The sequence below is a fragment of the Nomascus leucogenys genome, chromosome 8 (genome assembly GCF_006542625.1).
Source record: "Nomascus leucogenys isolate Asia chromosome 8, Asia_NLE_v1, whole genome shotgun sequence".
Lineage (NCBI taxonomy): Eukaryota > Metazoa > Chordata > Mammalia > Primates > Hylobatidae > Nomascus > Nomascus leucogenys.
In genome coordinates, this window is record NC_044388.1 from 103819645 (window position 1) to 103840846 (window position 21202).

Genomic DNA, 21202 nt, shown 5'->3' on the forward strand with positions numbered 1-21202 from the left:
CTTGGTAGGGTCTGAGAGCCTTTCAGTAGAAATGTATTTTTTTTTTTTAAGACAGGGTCTTGCTATGTTGCCCATGCTGGAGTGCAGTGGCTCTTCACAGGTGTGATCACAACACACTGCAGCCTCAAACTCCTGGCCTCAAGAGATCCTCCTATCTCAGCCTCCTGAGTAGCTGGCACCATAGGCCCATACCACTGTGCCCAGCATAAACCTATTATTAATGCTCTGTGTGGTTTTAGAGAGCATCTTCTGTCTCCCACCAAGCTTGTTACCCAGAACCTATTGTCTGCTTAGTAGACTATCCAAATTTTATTTTTTTTATTTTTATTTTTATTATGATTATCTTTTTTTTTGAGACAGAGTTTCGCTCTTGTTGCCCAGGCTGGAGTGCGCAATGGCCTGATCTCGGCTCACCACAACCTCTGCCTCCTGGGTTCAAGTGATTCTCCTGCCTTAGTCTCCCGAGTTGCTGGGATTACAGGCATGCGCCACCACACCTGGCTAATTTTTTTTTTGTATTTTTAGTAGAGATGGGGTTTCTCCATGTTGGTCAGGCTGGTCTCGAACTCCCAACCTCAGGTGATCCACCTGCCTCAGCCTCCCAAAGTGCTGGGATTATAGGCGTGAGCCACTGTGCCCAGCCGACTATCCAAATTTTGATCTTCAAAATTGTCCTCATTCCCTCCTCTCTCTTTCTATCCTTCAGATATGATGGGAACCTCCTATGTGTTTAAATGGCAGGCTTCCATCACATCAGTGACTCCTTAGCTTATTATATATTCTGTCATGAGGCCATATTTTGTGTACCTGACTTTGTGTATATCATTGACAATGGACCCTGGAAAAGCCCCTTCACCTGAGCTGAGATGTGGCCCAGTGAGTCACAGAGTGTGAGTCCCCTGTGAGCAGTGGAGAGAGACCTGGACTCAGAGCCAGGAGGACTAGCCTCTACCCCAGCTCCTCCATGGGCACCTGTGTGGCTATGGAAAGATATCCTCGCTCTCTGGCCATAGCATAGGAGCACAGGGAGGCTAGATCGCAGTGCCCCCAGGCGCGCAGGACCTCTGACATTCTGTATATTCAGTGATTACGATTTGTGCCTCAAACCATGCAGTCCTGCCCACTCTCTCACTCTCTGGTGAGCCTCAGGGGAATGGCCCTTCAGAACCTTGGCTAGGTGACATCAGAAGCTGCTTGTGTATGTAAGGAAAATGTTGCTTCCTCCTAAAGGTAGGAACAGGAGGCTACGCTGTTTATCTCCTCCTCTCTCCCTTCCTTGACATGAATGTCAAGGCAGCAGTGTGCTAAGGAACTGAAAGTAGTTGGGAACCCAGAAAGTGGACCTGGTTATAGCCCTAGGCTATAGCTCCCATCCTGACTGGGCTGGCCCTCCCTAGAAAGCAAGGCCAGTAGGTGGTGAATAAAAGCCATTGTTTTTTAAAAAATCATTCCTTAGAAGCACTTTGATAGGTTGTAAATCAGAGACATCTGGTTCTGTGTGCAGACTGCAGGTAGGTGGATGGATTTGCCGCAGTATGTATTTTAAGACTTCTAGAAAGACAAATGTTCAGTCGAGTCTGCAGCAATAGCAGACCACTTGCAGGATCTGAAAGAATCACAGACTCAAACTGCAAAGGCTCCTGCTAGGATGAGTTCTGAGCTTCCCTGCTTCAGAACAAGCTTCTCCTTTGCAGAGTATTTTTCTTTGCGTTATATTTGATCAGCAGAGGTCTCAGCTGCCATCAAAACAAAGAGAAGGTAAACAGACTCCGTATATTCCTGGCTTCTGAAATCATTTGCTGAGTGGTGTTGGGTTTTAGAGCATTCAGTTAAGCAAGGCACAAAGCCCCAATACCAGTGAGGTCAGAAAGCAGATTAAGGTCTGACTTGCCCTCTTCTGTTGTGATCGTCCAAGTGACCAAAGTACAGGACAGTGCAGACTGTCAGAAAACTTGAGTGTCCTAAAGACCAGTATTGTGGCAGCATACCTTTTGTGTCTTCTTTCTCTTCCTTCTTTCTTTCTTTCTTTCTTTCTTTCTCTTTCTTTCTTTCTTTCTTTCTCTCTCTCTCTCTCTCTTTCTTTCGTTCATTCGTTCGAGTCAGAGTTTCACTCTGTTACCCAGGCTGGAGTGCAGTGACATAATTTCAGCTCACTGTAGCCTGGACCTTCTGGGTTCAAGTGATCCTTCCACCTCAGCCTACCTAGTAGCTGGGACCACAGGCATGCGCCACCATGCCTGGCTAATTTTTTTGTATTTTTGGTAGAGACTGGGTTTCACCACGTTGCCCAGGCTGGTCTTGAACTCCTGAGCTCAAGTTATCTCCCAGCCTCGGCCTACCAAGTGCTGGGATTACAGGCATGAGCCACTGCGCCTGGCCCAACATATCTTTTAGGAGAGGATGAGTTTTCCTGCAGCAAATGAGAGGGTTCTCAGCAGACACCATGCATGGGTGATGGTGCCATGCCCTGTCTTCCCAGCTCCTCTCCCTCCTGTAGCTGAGGCTGGCTCCCCCGAGGTCAGGGTTAACCAACAACTCTCACTAAATCCTCACCAATCGTCCCTCCACATTGTCTAAGAAATGAAATCTTTTGATTAGATTTTCACCTCTGTGCTCTGGTTGGTTTATGATAAAAGTACTCTTCTTTGGGGAATGCCCAAGAGACTGTGAGAAGCAAATGCGAGAGAGCTGAAGACTGGATCAGATCTTTGTAGTACATGGGGGCCACCTGGGAGAAAGTTGGTGGGTTTTTATATTGATTATTTTGCTTCATTCCAGATTGGGGTCAGGTACGTTTCATTTTTCTTTGGGACTCAGATTTGAATCTGAATTCAGAGCCCACCTATTGCCTGGCTGCTATTCAAGCATCCACCTGCCCATCCCCTCCCCGCCCAGGGGCCACAGGGTCCCGAGAATCAAGAGCCTGGAGGCACTGCTTCTGGGCTTGTCTGTGCCACCCACCCTGAGCAGGCACCTGACTGCTCTGGCCTTCACGTGTCCCATGTGTAGGATGAGAGGGGTGGGCCGGATCACAGTTTTCCAAACCTGGCTGATGATCATACTCACCTGGGCTGCTCTTTAAATGTACACATTTTCTGGTGCCGCCCTGCAAATTCTGAGTCAGTAGGTCTGCTTCAGCCAAACTCAAGAATGATTGGACCAGCTAGCCTGCAAGAACACTTTTGGTTTTCAGATTCTGTCCGTGTAGAAAGAAGGATTTTGTCCCATCAGAGCTTGCGGTGTCTGGCCCACAGCTTTGAAAACATGTAGACAGTCATGTAGATGGGCCTCAACTTAGTTTTTAGAGACAACTGTTTCCATTTCATAATCTTCCAGTTATGGGGAATAAATAGGACCCTCAGAGCAATAGGGCCCACTTGCTGCTCTATTCTGGAAAACCAACATGGTCAGCCATCTGTGGATTCAAAATGAGAATGTGTGCAAAATATGGATTATGGACTCACTCAGCTTAATTTGCAATGTTTATGGTGGCGAAAAGCTTGACCAATTTATTAAAACAACACAGATGATTGAGTGTGAAGAATTGGCTTTCTGATGATCAGCATTTACACCAGCTAGTCTGGTCCCCTTAAAGAAACCACGTAGGTGAAGGCCTAGGCCAGAGCCTGTTGCCGAGGGTCTTCAAGGCTTCACTGATTGTCTCCAATACTCAGTCCTAGAATTGTTCTTCTTCAGTCAAGACTGGGAGCAATGAATGGTCAGTGATTAAATAATATCAGAGACTTCTAGTGCATTAATTCCCTAACTTCTCTTTGGCCTCTCCCAAATCATAGATTTACATACCAGCAAAGATAGGGAGGACTTTGGAATCAGCATCTGATCAGAGGAACCCCTTCGGATGCTTCCTTTAAGATGAGTCTGCCCTCTTTATTTCCTGGAGTCATTTGGATAGCTAAGGAGGGCCTCGGGGACGTTTTCTCTGGCACATGCACTCCTTGCTGTTGCTTGTAATGAGGAAGCTCCCAAGCGAATCCCCACGCTCTGCAGGAGAGGCCGTCTTTCAGCATCTGGACACGTGGGCTACATGGAGTTGCAATTTGGAGGGCCCCCATCCTGGCAATGGTTCATTCTTCAGAGTTTGGGGCAAGCTTTGTAATATGCGTCCTTTCTCCTCATTTGTACAGCAGCCTTTGGCCTCTTTTAGGATTAACAGGAAGAGTGGTAAGGTCACAGAAATGAGTGGACTTCAGGGGAAAGGAGTGCTATAAAAAAGCCCAGGGACACACTCCTGAAACCTATATTGCATTTGCTGCAGAAGCCTCAGGTCTGCAGAATGATGAGTCAGCTTTCCAGCACAGGGCCCCTACCGGCCGCATGCACAGGGCATCGTGCTGAGGACAAGTTCCTCACTCAGCTGGGAGTGGGCAGCTGAACTGCAGAGAAAGGGATGTTGGAAGAACAGAGACGGCTTTCCAAGTTTCTGCTAGTCTAGAGTGACCAGGAAGGGCTGCAGTTCCAGCAGTCTTGGGTCAGCTGAGCGAGTAGTTAGTGGTCAAAGGCATAGGGACCCTGGTATTGGCGTCATGCCCAATAAGCCAGCCAAAGCCTTCTTTTGCCTGCCCTTGGGGTGGAAATCCAGCATCTGGTGGTTTCTGCTCCCCTGCTCCCATGAAGGCTCATTCCTTTGCCACGTCTCCAGGGAGGCACATTTTCAAGTACGGGTCTCTTTTGTTCAGTTCTTGTCTCCCACCAGGACCTTTCTTTGAAGTGCACTGCTGCATGCGTGCAGGCCTCATGCTCACCCACACACCACCCCGGTCACCTCTGTTCTGTTTAAGTCCATGTCCAAACCACACGACCCATGCATCTTTTTTTACTGCACTTACTAGATCTCTCTTTGTCTCCTTATGACAAAGACTTTCATTTATTTTTATTTTTATTTTTGCAGTAGAAGTATATCTAATTCCATTAGCTTAAATTTTTGCAAGCATTTCTAATCTCTTACAATACGCGGTCTCTGCAAGGTAAGGCCTCAGGTCCCCTGGCCCTTTCCCTCTCACACCTGAGGTCCCACCCACCAGGGCAGTACCAACTGGCTGGCTCCCAGAGGTCAGTGGATTCTCCCAGGGGGCTTTGCCTATCAACTTCCTCTCCCAGGCACCATGCTTTCCACACATGGTCCCCCTACCAACTCTGGCCCCATTTTCAACCTTTCCCCATGTTTGTAATTTCTCTCCCTGGCTTCACCTGGAGTTTAAGAGTGAATTAGAAACGCAGCTGCCCATCACCTGCAGATGGCTCTGCACCCTGATGGTGAGGCGGCTCGTTCCTTGGTGCAGCCTGGGACCCTGCCTGAGCCAGAGGTTGTGTTTTGTTTATCCACAGCCCCCAAATATCTCCCAGGCCTATTGTGACGGGACCCCAACCCCAATCCTCACTCCCCTCCCTGCTTCCACTAGACCCAGACCAGGGTGGGGGAGGGGGATGGGTGCAGATCTGGGAATCGAGAAGCGCAGGAAAGGAAGTGTTAGGAACCAGAACTGGCAAGCTCACTGTCTTCTCTGCCTCCTCCAGGATCCACACACATCCTCACCCCACAGAAACTGCTGGACACACTGAAGAAACTGAATAAAACAGATGAAGAAATAAGCAGTTAAAAAAATAAGTCGCCCCTCCAAAACACGCCCCCATCCCACAGTGCACCGCAGCTTCCCACCACCGCCCGCCTCAGTTCCTTTGCGTCTGTTGCCCCCCTAGCCCTGCACGCCCTGGCTGGCACTGTTGCCACTGCGTTCTCGTGTTCAGTGACGCCCTCTTCTCCTTTGAAACAAAAGAAAATAATGCATTGTGTTTTTTAAAAAGAGTATCTTATATATGTATCCTAAAAAGAGAAGTTCATGTGCAATTGGTGCACAGCAGGAGAAATTTCTGGACTGTTAGGATGAATGGACGCCTTTTCCCCGTTATTTAAGATTTGTGACCTTGTACATAACCCTGGGTGACATGTGCACATTGCTTGGGTATGGAACGGTAGAAATTTGGGTGTTTTTAAAACCTTGTTTAGGGTTGTTCCTGTCCTTGTTGAGAATCATAGAGATGTCTGTGTTCTTGGAGTATTTCACACTGAGGACTAATCTGTTATCTTCATTCCAGTCCCTACCCCTCAGTGCCTGCTCTCATCCAAATAACCTGGGAGGTGACAATCGGGATATCTCAGGAGGTCCGAGGTGGAACAGACCTCTTTGCCTTTCCCAGCGTCTCATACCCCCGGTAGTGCAGCTGTGGGTGGAGGCTGGGGTGTCTGCACGAAGCCAGGCCAGCGTCCTCCTCCACAGCCTGTCACTGCCCCCTCCCCGGCCTGTGTCCACAGTGCTGTGATCACGAGGGAAGTCCTCCAGCCTAAGTCACAGTGCCCTGACAGGTGAGAAGCAAACTCCCGCTGGAAGCCTCCACCTCTTTGGAAAAACAGTTAGTCTGGAGCCTGTGGCCCAGGCCCTTCTGTCCCCAGGCATCACCCCAACAGCTCATTTTTCCTAGTCAGCCTTCATTCAAGGGTCAGGAATGGACCAGAAGAGATGGGTTCTGGAGGCCCCTGAACAGAAGGGCTATGGCTGTGGAGAAGGTTCTTGGCCCGTTGGACTCACACAGACCCTGTACCCTCTTGACAAGCATCTTCAGTCAGATTATCCTCAGTTTCAGATACTTCATAATACCTTGTGTCGTGTGGGGTCATACATCATCGTGTTTGTAAGAGAAGATGGTCATTTTGTTCTCTGTATAAAACTTAGCTCTAAAGCAGCAAATGCAGGAAGGCTGTCTCGCCATCCTCAAGACTCAGCAGCTCTCATTCTCCAGTGGTGAGCACACCATTTGTGCTGCTGCTGTTGTCGTGAAATATAATAACAGTGGAAGTCACAAAAATGTCCCCTGCCCAGCCCCCTCGCCGCCCTTGACCTCCTGCAGGCCATGTGTGTATTACTTGTCTAGTGATGTCCTCTCAAAGTGCTGTACGCGAGCTCGGCGCCACCTCCGCCTCCCTTTCAGAGCCTGCTCCCCGCCCTTTCTGCGCACTGCATTGTGGTGTTCTCTTCTCAAGGCTTTGAAATCTCCCCTTGCACTGAGATTAGTCGTCAGATCTCTTCCCGTCTCCCTTCCAACTTATACGACCTGATTTCCTTAGACAGAACCACAGGCACCTGCACCAGGCGTCTTACTCCCGCTGCTTGTTCTGTCCCCTCCCTCGGACCAAACAGTGCTCATGCTTCAGGACCTTGTTTGTCGAAGATGTTGGTTCCCTTTCTCTGTTATTTATATAAAAATAATTTATCAAAAGGATATTTTAAAAAAGTAGTCTGTCTTGAAACTTGTTTACCTTAAAATTATCAGAATCTCAGCGTTTGAAAGTATTGAAGCACAAACATATATCATCTCTGTACCATTCTGTACTAAAGCACTTGAGTCTAATAAATAAAGAAATCAGCACCCCTTCCTGGTGTCCAGGGGGCTCCAGTCTGGCTTTCCTTTGGGCAACAGAAGGAGAAAGCTTTTGCAGTGGTTCATCGCAGAGGAGGTGGCCATCCCCGGCTGTGGCATGGAGTCTTCTGGACCCAGGTCCCCGTTGCTTGCGTTAGATCTGTAGCCACCTTGTATTGGGGACTAGCCATGGAGCTTGCCTTGGGCCCCTAGCAGCAACAGCGCACTGCCTAGAGATGAGGCCATTCTTCCACCGTGTTTCTCCTCATCTAGAATGCTTTACTTTCTTCCCTTTTTATTTATTTATTTATTTTTTTTTTGAGATGGAGTCTCACTCTGTCGCCCAGGCTGGAGTGCAGTGGCGAGTCTCGGCTCACTGCAACCTCTGTGTCCTGGGTTCAAGCGATTCTCCTGCCTCAGCCTCCCGAGTAGTTGGGATTGCAGGCACCCACAACCATGTCCAGCTAATTTTTGTATTTTTAGTAGAGACAGGGTTTTGCCATGTTGGTCAGGCTGGTCTTGAACTCCTGACCTCAGGTGATCCGCCCACCTCAGCCTTAGAAAGCTTTTCTAACGCAGACACTGCAGGGCTCCATCTTTGCAGATGCTCCCTCTCCAATCATGTGGTGCCTGTGTATTTAGGGCATGCAGTGAGGTCACTTCACCAGCGTTACTCCTCTCCTCCTCTGCTCCTGCTGCCGCACCATCCACCCTATTTGTATAATGAACTTCTCTCCAGGATGGAAGCTGGTGCGTGTCCTGCTTGTCTTGGAACCTGCTCATGACCTGAGAAGACTGCAATGAGGTGGGCTCAGCTCTCAGAGTGGACCCGTAAGTGAGGGTCGAGGCCACACAGGAAACTTGCTAGAATGCTGGGCCCAGGGGAGTGAGACCCTTTGTAGGGACTTCTGTCTCTACTTCTTTTTCCCCCATCATTCTCATTCTGATCCCGATCTCCTTTATAGCACTGAGAAAGCTACCAACTCAAGGGCAGTTGGTGGAATTTGTACCACCACAGCCTGCTATAGTCTGGTGAGACATGCCTCATAAGGAGGTAACAACCATTGATTGACCATGCCAGGCCCCTCACATACTTGTCTGTTAGGCAGATCCTCTCCCATTCTACAGATGAGGAAGCTGAGGCTCAGAGAGATGCAGAAACTCAGAAAGCTCACTCCCCTGACACCCATTGTCTTGTCTTCTTGTTGTTGTTGTTGTTGTTGTTTTGAGACTGGGTCTCACTCCCTTGCCCAGGCTGGAGTGCAGTGGCCCAATCACGGCTCACTGCAGCCTTGACCTCCTGAGCTCAAGTGATCCTCCCACCTCAGCCTCCTGAGTAACTGGAACCACGGAACCACAGGCACGTGCCACCATGCCCAGCTAATTTTTGTATTTTTCTGGAGAGATGGAGTCTTACCATGTTGTCCAGGCTGGTCTTGAGCTCCTAGGCTCAAGCGATTGGCCTGCCTCAGCCTCCCAAACTGTTGGGATTACAGGCGTGAGCCACCGTGTCTGGCCCCCATTATCCTTATCATTAGTTCACCAGCAAACAGAAGGCTTTGGAACGAGATCCAACATTGGAATTTTTAAAATTCTAAATTGTTCTAAGCCGAATTTACATTAAAGCAAAAGCAGCACTGTTTGCTGCTTCCCGGGATTGTCTGTCCCTCCACGCTCCTGGGAGTGGCTTTCTAGTATCTCCCTGGTTGTTTCTGAAGTCTTCTGTCCCAGCTTCCTGTCACCTGTCTCCATTCTACCCCTTCACTACCACCCAAGAGCAAATGAGTGTGGCCCTTTAGGTTCTTGGCCAAAGCCCTGGTCCTCCTGTGTTACCCAGCAGAGATGGAACCCACAGGCAACTGCTAAAAAGTCTTCAACGGTGTTAAATATCCTTGGAGGAGCAGGGAGTTCCAAAACAACCCAAAGCATGCAACACCAACTGAGCCATTCTAAAGCCAGGTCTGTGAGTTGCAGCCAGGCACTGTGCCTTTCCGGAGGCCCTGGTCCAGGCTGTGGGACTCAGCAGAGACTGCTGGGGGCCTGTGCACCCACCTCGGAATGACACCAAGCATTTGTTCCTGAGGAAGCAGAAGGCCAGAGTGGTTAGGAGCACAGACTTCAGCATCAGCACACCTGGGGTTAAATCTACCCTTGATCTCTTTCCACATGATCCTGACAGGTGACTTTGTTCCCTCCTGTAGTGCCTGTGGAGGCAGGAAGCTGAGCCGGGCTACCAGGAAGCACAGTGAGGGCTCAGCCATTGATGATGATGATGATGATGATGCTGCTGCTGCTGCTGTTGACGATGAGTCCAAGCCAAGCCTGGGGAGAAAAGAATAAATAGTCTCATAAATTTAAAAAAGCCCAATGCTCATCAACAAGAGAACAGATAAGCTGTATATTCACCCAATGGTGAGTTTAAAGCAGTTAAAAATGCATGACACACAGTTGCATATATCAACATGAATAGATCTCAGACACTTAACGATGAGTGAAAAGAGCACAGTATGGGAGGATACAGACAGGATAGTGCATTTACATAAAGCTTCAATGTTGCAGGCTGAAAGAGTGAGGGTCGTGATCAACTCAGTATCCTGGAGGCTATGTGAGTAAACAGCAAACTGTTCTCATAAATGCAGAGTGTTGGCAAACTGACAAACTGCATCTGCTGCCCAGAAGGAATGCAGAGGGCAGTCACTCCCTAAGCCCAGTTTTCTTGTGATTAGGTACATCTGAAGCCTGTTAGCAATAATGTGAACCTGTGATCAATTAAGCAGCTGACCAATCATTACCTCCTCTTCCCTGCTCTTTCTACCCCGTAAATACAAAGGGCTGTAGAAGCTCAGAGCTGCTGCTCTTGCTCCCTAGAAGCAGGGAGCCCATTTCTTCTTCCCCTGACCCCTTCTTTTAAAACAGTTTCTTTTAAGTTTTCATTTCTGCATTCGTCCTCCTTCATTCAGTCCCATAGTAACCGTGGCAAACCGCGGCACTTCAAACCTCATAAAAAGCACCATATATTGCTTATGGATACATACGTTGTAAATGTGTGAAAACATGCGTGGGAATGACAAACACCGAAGTCAGGATAGTGACTGGCCATGGGGAAAGGATGGTTATTATTGTTGTCTTATATCTTCAATTCCAAATGAGCCATGGGCTTAAAAGTGCTTCATTGAATTAAAAAAAAAAACATATTAATACAATCATTCTGATTGTGGTTATATATTAAGGCCAGGCACAGTGGCTCATGCCTGTAATCCCAACACTTTGGGAGGCTGAGGAAGGTGGATCACTTGAGCCCAGGAGTTTGAGACCAGCTTGGACAACATGGTGAAACCCTGTCTCTACAAAAAATTTAAAAATTACCCTGGCATGGTGGCATGTGCCTGTAGTCTCAGCTACTCAGGAGGCTGAGGTGGGAGGATCACCTGAGCCCGGGAGTTCGAGGCTGCAGTGAGCTGTGATTGTGCCACTGCACATTAGCTGGGACAAGAGCAAGACCCTGTCTGTAAATAAATAAATAATATATTGGCACTTATTATGTGCCAGGCACTGAGTGCTTTGTATGTGACTTGCTGAATCTTCTCAACAACTCTAGGAGTTAGGTGCCATTATTAGCCCTATTTACATATGGGGAAGCAAAACCACATGGAGACAAAGCAACTTGGCTAGGGCCCTCCAGTTAGTACATGGCAGAGACTAGATTTAAACACAGCCGTCTGACTCCAGAGCCCTCCACTATCAGAAAAACAGTATCAACTGGGTGCGGTGGCTCACACCTGTTAATCCCAGCACTTTGGGAGGCCGAGGAGGGCGGATCACTTGAGGTCAGGAGTTTGAAACCAGCCTGGCCAACATGGTGAAACCCTGTCTGTACTAAAAATACAAAAAAATTAGCTGGGCGTTGTGGTGGACACCTGTAATCCCAGCTACTTGGGAGGCTGAGGCAGGAGAATCACTTGACCCTGGGAGGCAGAGGTTGCAGTGAACCCAGATTGTGCCATTGCACTCCAGCCTGGGGAACAGAGCAAGACTCCATCTCAAAAAAGAAAGAAAACATTCTCGGAGCAGACAGTGGGATTCCAGTGTGAATACAGAGTGTGAGTCTGTATAGGCTGGAACAAATGACTCTTCAAGGATGATGATTTTACACATGCAACAAAAAAGAAGAAAAAGAGTGGAAATAAAGTGCTACAATAAAAATTGGATTTTCCTGGGCCAGTGAGTTATACCTGCCTGGTCCCCTGTGCATTATCTGTTATAAAAGAACATTGTCAAAGAGTGGATGAACACACTGAAATATTTTAGTTATTTCAGTTACTTCAATCAAATATTTCAATCAATTTCAACTGAAGCACAGTAACCTAGTCCATAAGCCAAGCCCATTTTTCCAGACCAAGCACTAAAGAATACAGTCTAGAATGAAACTGATGAATTCCATTGCTAAAGGTTGGGAAGAAACCCAAACTACAGAGACAGTGATCTGAGTTACGCTCCTTGGAGTAAAAAGGGGCACCGACTGTTGCCAAGTTTGTAAAACCAGCTGCTGCTGGCCGGGCGTAGTGGCTCACGCCTGTAATCCCAGCACTTTGGGAGGCAGAGGTGGGTGGATCACCTGAGGTCAGGAGTTCAAGACCAGCCTGGCCAACATGGTGAAACCCCGTCTCTACAAAAAAATACAAAGATTAGCTGAACATGGTGGCTTGTGCCTGTAATCTCAGCTACTCGGGAGGCTGAGTCAGGAGAATCACTTGAACCTGGGAGGCAGAGGTTGCGGTAAGCTGAGATCACACCACTGCACTCCAGCCTGGGTGACAGAGCAAGACTCTGTCTCAAACAAAAACAAACAGCTGCTGTTGACCTCCAGCATCCTTTGAGCAGATGACACTGTTGGCTGGTGGGAAGTGTCCGTGGCAGACTATGTGGAAGGACACTGTCAACACATGTGCTCCCTCTTAACAACTGGGCTGAATGGTGCTGAGCAGAATTTGAGTCTCCTTCTGGTGGGAGCACTGCTTCTTTATGAAGGGGAAGTGCTCAGATAGTGCTTGCTCTGTTTATCATTAAAATCGTGTGCTCAGATGACACCAAAAGCACTGACAAAACAAGAAAAAATGGGTAAATTGTTCTACTTCAAAATTTAAAGCTACAATCAAAGGACACAATCTGCAGGGTGAAAAAGGCAGTCTCAGAGTGGGAAAAAACTGTTTGCAAATCACATATCTGATAAGGGGCTAATATCCAGATGCAAGAACTCCTATACTCAACAACAAAAACAATCTGACTTAAAAATGGGCAGAAGTTTGGTGGCATGTGCCTGTAATACTAACTACTTGGGAGGCTCAGGTGGCAGGATGGTTTGAGCCCAGGAGTTTGAGACCAGCCAAAGCAACATAGCAAGACCCCGAATCTATTTAAAAATAAATGAAATCAAAACCAGAAAAAATGGGCAAAGGATTTGAATAGCCATTTCTCTAAATAAATTATACAAATGGCAAATAAGCACACAAAAAGATGCTCAACTTCACTAGTCATTAGGGAAACGCAAGTCAAAACCACTACCTCATACCTATTAGAATGGCTACTAGAAAAACAAAAAACAGGCCGGGCACAATGGCTCATGCCTGTAATCCCACACTTTGAGAGGCCAAGGATAGCAGATCACTTGAGCCCAGGAGTTCATGGCCAGCCTGGGCAACACAGTGAGACCTCATCTCTACAAAAAAGAAAAAAGAAAAATTAGCCAGTCATGGTGGCACATGCCTGTAACCCCAACTACTTGGGAGGCTTGCTTGAGCCCAGGAGGTCAAGGCTGCAGTGAGCCATGATTGTACCACAGCACTCCAGCCTGGGCAACAGAGTGAGACCCTGTCTCAAAAAATAAAAATGGGTGGGGCAAATTCCTACCCATTCTCTCTGAAGCACGTGTGCCCCTCCCTGTGGATATAGAATCCCTGGATCTAGGGTGTAATGGTATGGGGAATCCACCACCTTGTCTGTTTCTAAGAAAAAACAACAAAAAAGAGAAGGGATGGGTTAAAGGTCCTGAATTAGCCGCCCCTGGAGCTGTCCCTGTCCCAGCAGCGGCTTCCCACAAGACCAACTTTTTGTGGTCTGTGATCTCGGCTCACTGCAACCTCTCCCTCCCGGGTTCAAGTGATCCTCCCTCCTTAGCCTCCGGGTTAGCTGGGACTACAGGCTAATTTTTGTATTTTTAGTAGAGATGGGGTTTCACCATGTTTGCTAGACTGGTCTCGAACTCATGACCTCAAGTCATCCGCCAGCTTCGGCCTCCCAAAGTGCTGGCATTATAGGTGTGAACCACCGCGCCCGGCCAAGGACAACTTCTTGGGGTTTCACAGAAGCCAAAATGCCCGAGGAACCCCCGGCGCTCTGGCAAGAGTGGGACTCCACCCGGAGTTGCTGCCAGGGCGCCTTCTGCCCGGCCGCCCGCACTCCCCTCAACCAACGCGGAACCAACACTCTCGGCCGAAACACTGTGAGCAAGGAAAAGGCCGACACCCAACACCGGTCACGGCGGCGGGTCAGACGCCGCCTCGGGACAGGGATTGGGGCGGCCGGGCTTCTGGGGCTAGTAAGCGTCCGCTAGCCGGGCTGTTTAGGGATTGGTCGCCCCTGGCCCTGGAGGCGGGGTTCTTGGAGTAAGACGGTTGCTGATTGGCTGGCTTTCCGAGGCGGGGTTGTGAAGTGTTGGTCATTCTATCCGGGTGCTGGGTTAGGCAGTATGAATACTAAAATTGGAACCAATGACACGCAGATTGGTGAAGCGTTCCATATTTTTTCCATGTGATACCCTAAAGTAGGATGAAAGACTGTGCTGAGCAAAATAAAATGGGCTATCGGGGGAAAAAAAAAAACTGGTTCTGGGAGTTAGCTGTTACCAGAACAGTCTCTTCCTAGGACAACAGGCACTTTTAATTCTCAGTGTTTATTGCATAATAGTTACCAGATGGGCTATGGAGTTGAGCCTGGGATTTGACTCCTGACTTCCCTGTGTGACCTGGAGAAGTTAACCTCAATTTTCCCGAATAATATAAGTGCCTCCCGAGACTGAGGCGGGCGGATCACTTGAGGCCAGGAGTTTGAGACCAGCCTGGCCAACAGGGTGAAACCCCGTCTCTACTAAAAATACAAAAACTAGCTGGTTGTGGTGCACTCCAGCCTGGGAAGCAGAGCAAGACTGTCTCAAAAAAATAATAAAGTCAAATAAAAAATAAAGTAACTTGGAACCTGCACTTCTGCTGCGATCAAATACTGCACTGCTCCTTCTCTGGTCTAGGAAGCTTATGTGTTAGGCTGTCTCTCTGACCCCCTCTTGCCTGCTCCCTCCTCTCAGCTGCAGCTTCTCTGGCCTTCATCAAATTTGAGTTGTTTTTCTTGCCTTAGGCCCTGTGCTGTCTTTCCACCTCCCACCCACACCCCTTATGGGCAGCATCTCCTTCTCCTCCAAGCCTAGCGCCTCCATGATGGGGGCTGTTCCTGGCTCCTCCTTGTGCTTTTGGAGCTCTCTGTACCTTTCCTCTGTCAACTAAAAAATGAAATCAGCCCTTCGCTGACTTAATGGAGTCCCCCTTGGCTAAGGAACCCCAGAAAAACCTTAAAAACAGTTCCCAGCCATGAGATGGGGGGTCAGACACGCCTCATGAAGCCTCTCCGTTTTACAGTTTAGAAACAACAACCTACCAGCATTCATGTTAAAATAGAGATCATAAGACTGGCAGAACAGACTCTTTATAGCAATACAGTATCAAATTATAAACAGGACCTCAGGCCATGGCAGGTGAGGATTAAGTCACACCCTCCACACTTGCCACAAGCTTTTCTTTTTCTCTAGCAGCTAAACAAGTTCTAGATGGCCTGGAGATAAGCAATATTAAAACAATTACAATTCACCCAGCTCCCAGAGGCTGAGGGGCTGACCACCTGTTCCACCAGCCATAACTACAGCTTTCACTGGACAAGAGGCTGATTTCAGCAACTATCTCCAGATAAGAAGACTATGGACTGGCTCTGGCCAGTTTACAGAGCACTTGCGTGCCCTCATTTTCTGAAAAGCCCTTTCGACAAATAGGGCCTAATTGTAATATATTTAAATGCCAAGTCTCCACCCCAAAGTAAACATGGGTCGAATGGTACATGCATGTTTGTTCAATATGCATGTGTCAAACCACCTTCATGAATATGCATAGCCCCTCCTACAATCTGCTAAATATGTATGTTTAGCCAACCCGTTCAGCATAAAGCTCCTACCCCAACCCCTTCTCTTACCTGTCTCTGGTCTTGGCTGGAGGCACGCTTCCTAGCTTGTGGGATGACCACCTTGCAGGCTGTAACCTCCTCTAAAGGAGTCTCCTCCTCTCCTTTCCCAAATTTATAAATCATGTGATTTTTTTCAAGTTAACGTATCATAGTACCAGATCACAGGTGTAATTCTGCTACTTGTGTTCACATCTGATTGACGTCTTCCCCAACACACACGGAGCCACTCACTTTAATAAGGGCATAGAAGCAGGGATCTATTAGTTGAATAAACAAAGGGAATGAATGAATGAATGAATGAAGGCACTTAAGACTCAGCTGTTTGCCAGACAGCCTCCAGCCCAAGGATCAGGAGTACCTGACCTGCTAAAGAAAGTGCTCTTCATCTCAGAGCTGATGAACCTGAACGTTCCAGTCATTTCCCTGGTAAAGTGCCCAATCTACTTGAAATCTTTAAAAATTGGCATGTTTGGGCCGGGCACGGTGGCTCACGCCTGTAATCCCAGCACTTTGGGAGGCCAAGGTGGGTGGATCACCTAAGGTCAGGAGTTCAAGACCAGCCTGACCAACATGGAGAAATACCGGTGTCTCCACTAAAAATATAAAATTAGCCGGGCATGGTGGCACATGCCTATAATCCCAGCTACTCGGGAGGCTGAGACAGGAGAATTGCTTGAACCTGGTAGGCAGAGGTTGCAGTGAGCCAAGATCGCACCATTGCACTCCAGCCTGGGCAACAAGAGTGAAACTCCGTCTCAAAAAAAAAAAAAAAAATTGGCATGTTTGGCTGGGCACAGTGACTCGTGCCTGTAATCTCGACACCTTGAGAGGCTGAGGCAGGAGGATCACTGGAGCCCAGGAGTTCGAGACAAGCCTGGGCAAAACAGGGAGACCCCCGTCTCTAAAAAAAAAAAAAATTGTTTAAAAATTAGCCAGAGGTAGGCTGGGCGTGGTGGCTCATGCCTGTAATCCCAGCACTTTGGGAGGCCGAGGTGGGCGGATCACGAGGTCAGGAGATCAAGACCTTCCTGGCTAACATGGTGAAACCCTGTCTCTACTAAAAATACAAAAAATTAGCCGGTCATAGTGATGGGCGCCTGTAGTCCCAGCTACTCAGGAGGCTGAGGCAGGAGAATGGCGTGAACCCAAGAGGTGGAGCTTGCAGTGAGCCAAGATCGCACCACTGCACTCCAGCCTGGGCGACAGAGCGAGATTCCATCTCAAAAAAAAAAAAAAAAGCTGGAGGTGGTGCATGCACCTGCAGTCCCTTCTACTGGGTGGAGGTGGGAGTGGGGAATCACTTGAACTGTGGTTGTGCCACTGCACTCCAGCCTGGGAGACAGAATGAGACCCTGTCTCAAAAAACAAACAAAAACCGGCGTGTTTGTGTCATCTTAATTGACAAATCATCATCGTGATTATCATCACCACAACCATGTGTTGCGAACTCATCAGGTGCCAGGTGCTGGGCTTTTGACATGAGCCTGTGACATCGTGACATGCTTTGCCAACATTTGTCATTATTTTTCTTTTTCTTTTTTCTTGAGACAGTGTCTTGCTCTGTCGCCCAGGCTGGAGGGCAATGGCACGATCTCAGCTCACTGCAACCTTTGCCTCCTACATTCAAACGATTCTCCTACCTCAGCCTCCCAAGTAGCTGAGACTATAGGCATGTGCCACCACGCCTGGCTAATTTTTTTTTTTGTATTTTTAGCAGAGACAGGGTCTTGCCATGTTGGCCAGGCTGGTCTCGAATTCCTGACCTCAGGTGATCCACCTGCCTCGGCTTCCCAAAGTGCTGGGATTACAGGCGTGAGCCGCTGCACACAGCTGAAAGTCACTTTGAAACAACCAATCCACTTTTTGTTGTTTCTGCTTTTGTCAGCCTTCTCTATCTGTAAAACCAGCCTCCCCTGTTCAGCAAATCGGGACACTCATTCTATTGCCCAATTCTAGAATAACAAAAGCCAATTAAGGCTAGGTGCTGTGGCTCATGCCTGTAATCCTAGCACTTTGGGAGGCTGAGGCGGGCAGATCACCTGAGGTCAGGAGTTCGAGACCAGCCTGGCCAACATGGTGAAACCCCATCTCTACTAAAAATACAAAAATTAGCAGGGTATGGTGGTGCACACCTGTAATCCCATCTACCTGGGAGGCTGAGGCAGGAGAATCACTTGAATCCAGGAGGTGGAGGTTGCAGTGAGCTGAGATCATACCACTGCACTCCAGCCTGGGTGACAGAGCAAGAGAAAGAAAGAAAGAGAGAAAGAGAAAGAAAGAGAGAAAGAGAAAGAAAGATAGAGAAAGAGAGAGAGAAAGGGAAAGAGAGAGAGAAAGAGTCAATTATGATATCTAAACTGATCGGTTGTAATTTTGTCTTTGACGGCCTTTAAACATGGATTTTTTGAAGCTGTGACAGAAGTAAAGTGAGTCCCCTCGGCAGAGTGACAGAGCTCTTTGTTCTCTTCCCCTGCCTCTTTCCCCAGAGCAAAAACCCACGTGCCACGGCACCCAAACTGGGGGAGGGACCTACTTTTCCTAAGTCACACCCTGCTCTATAAGTGGGTACCAGGGGGTGGCAGCCACTGGTATTCTCAGCTGGTCTCGGCCCGCCTGATGTGAAAAAGCCTCCATCCTATGAGCTAGCTGGAGTTGGGCCAGCAGGGCCCAAGCATTCTCAACCTGCCGCACCTGGAGAAGAGCTTCCACGCTCCAGGTGGGCCTTGTGGGAAAGTCCTCTCTGCTGTACCTGCTTGCAATAGAGATTCTGCAACACAGGGATGGGCAGGGAGCGGTGGGGTGCTGTGTAAAGAAAGGCCAGCAGCCTTGCCCTCCCAGGGTGAAATGAAGAGCCAGACTAGGAGCTGGGAGGAGAGCCCGTCTTTTTGACCACACCTGCCTAGAGTATAACACCCCAGGTAAAACTTCCACGACACAGAGCTGGGGGGTTAGGGGGAGAAATGGTGTTTTTCTAACACCAAATATTTGTTACTTTTCACACCAATTCTCTGATACCAGCTGGGTATCCAGCATGTGAGAGTACGTAAAATTTAAAAGCTGGCTGGGTGCAGTGGATCGTGCCTGTAATCCCAGCACTCTGGGAGGCCAAGGCGGGTGGATCACTTGAGATCAGGAGTTTGAGACCACCCCGGGCAACATGATGAAACTCCTTCTCCACCAAAAAAATTTAAAAAATTAGCCAGGCGTGGTGGTGCGTGCGTGTAGTCCCCAGCTACTCGGGAGGCTGAGGCAGGAGAATCGCTTGAACCCAGGAGGCGGAGGTTGCAAGCCGAGATCGTGCCACTGCACTCCAGCCTATGTGACAGAACGAGACTCTGTCTCAAAAAAAAAAAAAAGAAAAAAAAATATAAAAGCTGTTGGAACCCCAAAACCACTTTAAGCCTTGAGAGATATGTGACTGTGATGTGGGTCATGGAGACTGTTCTGCAGATCTGCCTCTTAGACCGGAGCTTAACCCTCTTCCCCATTGTTCCCGTTCTGTAAATGATGAGGAAAGACCAGAGACCAGAACTCCCCTCCCCATCACTGACCTTGTTGTAGATTAACTGCCTCTTTTATTGGCCTGTACCTAACTCAGACCAGATGGCGTTGTGAACAGAGACCCTGTGGCACGGTCATAACTCACTGCAGCCTCGAATTCCTGGGCTCAAGCAATCCTCCCACCTCAGCCTCCTGAGTAGCTGGAACTACAGGTGGATGCCACCATGCCTGGTTAATTTTTTTTTTTTTTTTAGAGATGGGGGTCTTGCTATATTGCCCAGGCTGGTCTTTAACTCCTGGCCTTAAGTGATCCTCCCACCTTGGCCTCTCAAAGTGCTGGGATTATAGGCATGAACCAGTGCACCTGGCCAAGGGCATGTTTAATGATGCCTGGCCTCCCTGCCTCCCTAGGGCCTAGGTTTCTTCCCTCCAAAGCCTCCCAGAGGTGACAGTGCCCCAGGCCACTGTCCACTGTCCTTGGCTGGTGCTGCAGTCTGCATGGCTTTGTGCACTGCCTGACTCCCCTCAGAAGACCCAGCTCCTGCGGGGCTGCTGACTTTGTGTCTCACAGCTGAAGCAGCTCTGGGCCCATCAGTCTCAGTCCCCAGGTGACTATGGAAGGCCGCTGGAGAGGCGATAATGAGACAGTGCCCCTGTGGCAAGTAGCGGCCTATGGTCCAAAGTAGGGAGCTTTGGGGAGAGTCTCCAAGCAAGCCCCAGAAAGTGCTCTCCCTCCACCCTGCAGCGTCCCCTCCCTGCCTAGAAGTTCAGCTTGTCCCTCTTGCCACGTGGTACTGACAAAGCCATCCTGGTGCTGATGAAGGCGAGGAGGGCAGGTCTCCAAGATGACACCCTCTGTGGGCTCCAGGCTGCCTGAGGGGCTGTGGGCCCCATTAAGGGGGGAATTCAGAGCTACCCCCTGCGATGGGCCTGGAGAAAACAGAATAGAAATGGCGGAGGCACGGGGAGGCCCCGGGTCAGCTGGGAGCACCGTGGGAATTTTTGCCCGCCTAGGCTCCTGTGGGAGCAGCTGTTCAGGTGGGGGAGGGGGCAGAGTCCGGCAGGAGCAGGGGCATCGCATTGAGCTGGAAGGGCACTGGGCTAGGCCTCCCCCTCTCCCCACAAGGCCTGGGCAGCCAGAGCTCCCTCACTTGTGAGTGCACTCAGGCTGAGGCCTGTGCAGAAGCGTGGGGGTCTCCTCCCTCTGCCAGTCACATTTCTGCCCTCCCAGGGCTGCCCTGCCTGCAGGGAACAGGCACCCTGGGAAGCGCAGACCACCACAGGCGGGGTCCAGGGGTGTCAGAAATTCCAGGAGCTGCCTGCCTACCACACAAAGTGGGCGGGAGCTTCATGGGCCACCACTCACTAAGTGCCCCCAGCATCCCTGGACCGTATCCCTGCACCGGGAACTTTACAGATGCGGTCTTGCGAACCCTTTCAAGAGCAGGGTTCAGGCCATTGGCCCAAGGACCCACTGGAGGTCAGACAGAGCCCAAATGTGAGCCCACTTTTGACCAACCAATCACTTTTCTGACCTTTCTCATCGCCAACAGTAAAAATGCCCCCACCTCCCTGTGTTTCTGACCCCTCACTGTGCCCCCAAGTTCTCCTCATCCCCCTGCCCCCGCCCCAAGGGTCCTACAACTCACAAGATCTAGTTGCTCCAAGAAACCACATTTGCGGCCGGGCGCGGTGGCTCACGCTTGTAATCCCAGCACTTTGGGAGGCCGAGGCGGGCGGATCACGGGGTCAGGAGATCGAGACCACGGTGAAACCCCGTCTCTACTAAAAATATAAAAAATTAGCTGGGCGTGGTGGCGGGCGCCTGTAGTCCCAACTACTCGGAGAGGCTGAAGCAGGAGAATGGCTAAACCCAGGAGACAGAGCTTGCAGTGAGCTGAGATCGTGCCACTGCACTCCGGCCTGGGCGACAGAGCGAGACTCGTCTCAAAAAAAAAAAAAAAAAAAAACCAACACATTTGCTGAA

The 21202-nt window shown here is 49.3% G+C and overlaps 1 protein-coding gene across 2 annotated transcripts in view; it reads left to right on the forward strand.

Moving 5' to 3' along the window:
- STXBP1 (syntaxin binding protein 1) overlaps positions 1-7458 on the forward strand; it is an 83759-nt gene extending 76301 nt beyond the window's left edge. For both annotated transcript variants that reach the window (XM_030817852.1, XM_030817853.1), the window contains one exon: positions 5536-7458. Coding sequence is in view for 1 of the 2 variants with exons in the window: in XM_030817853.1 (XP_030673713.1) it covers positions 5536-5618 (83 nt within the window). In the remaining variant the exon portion in view is untranslated. The remainder of the gene's footprint in view (positions 1-5535) is intronic.
- Positions 7459-21202: the final 13744 nt, after the last annotated feature.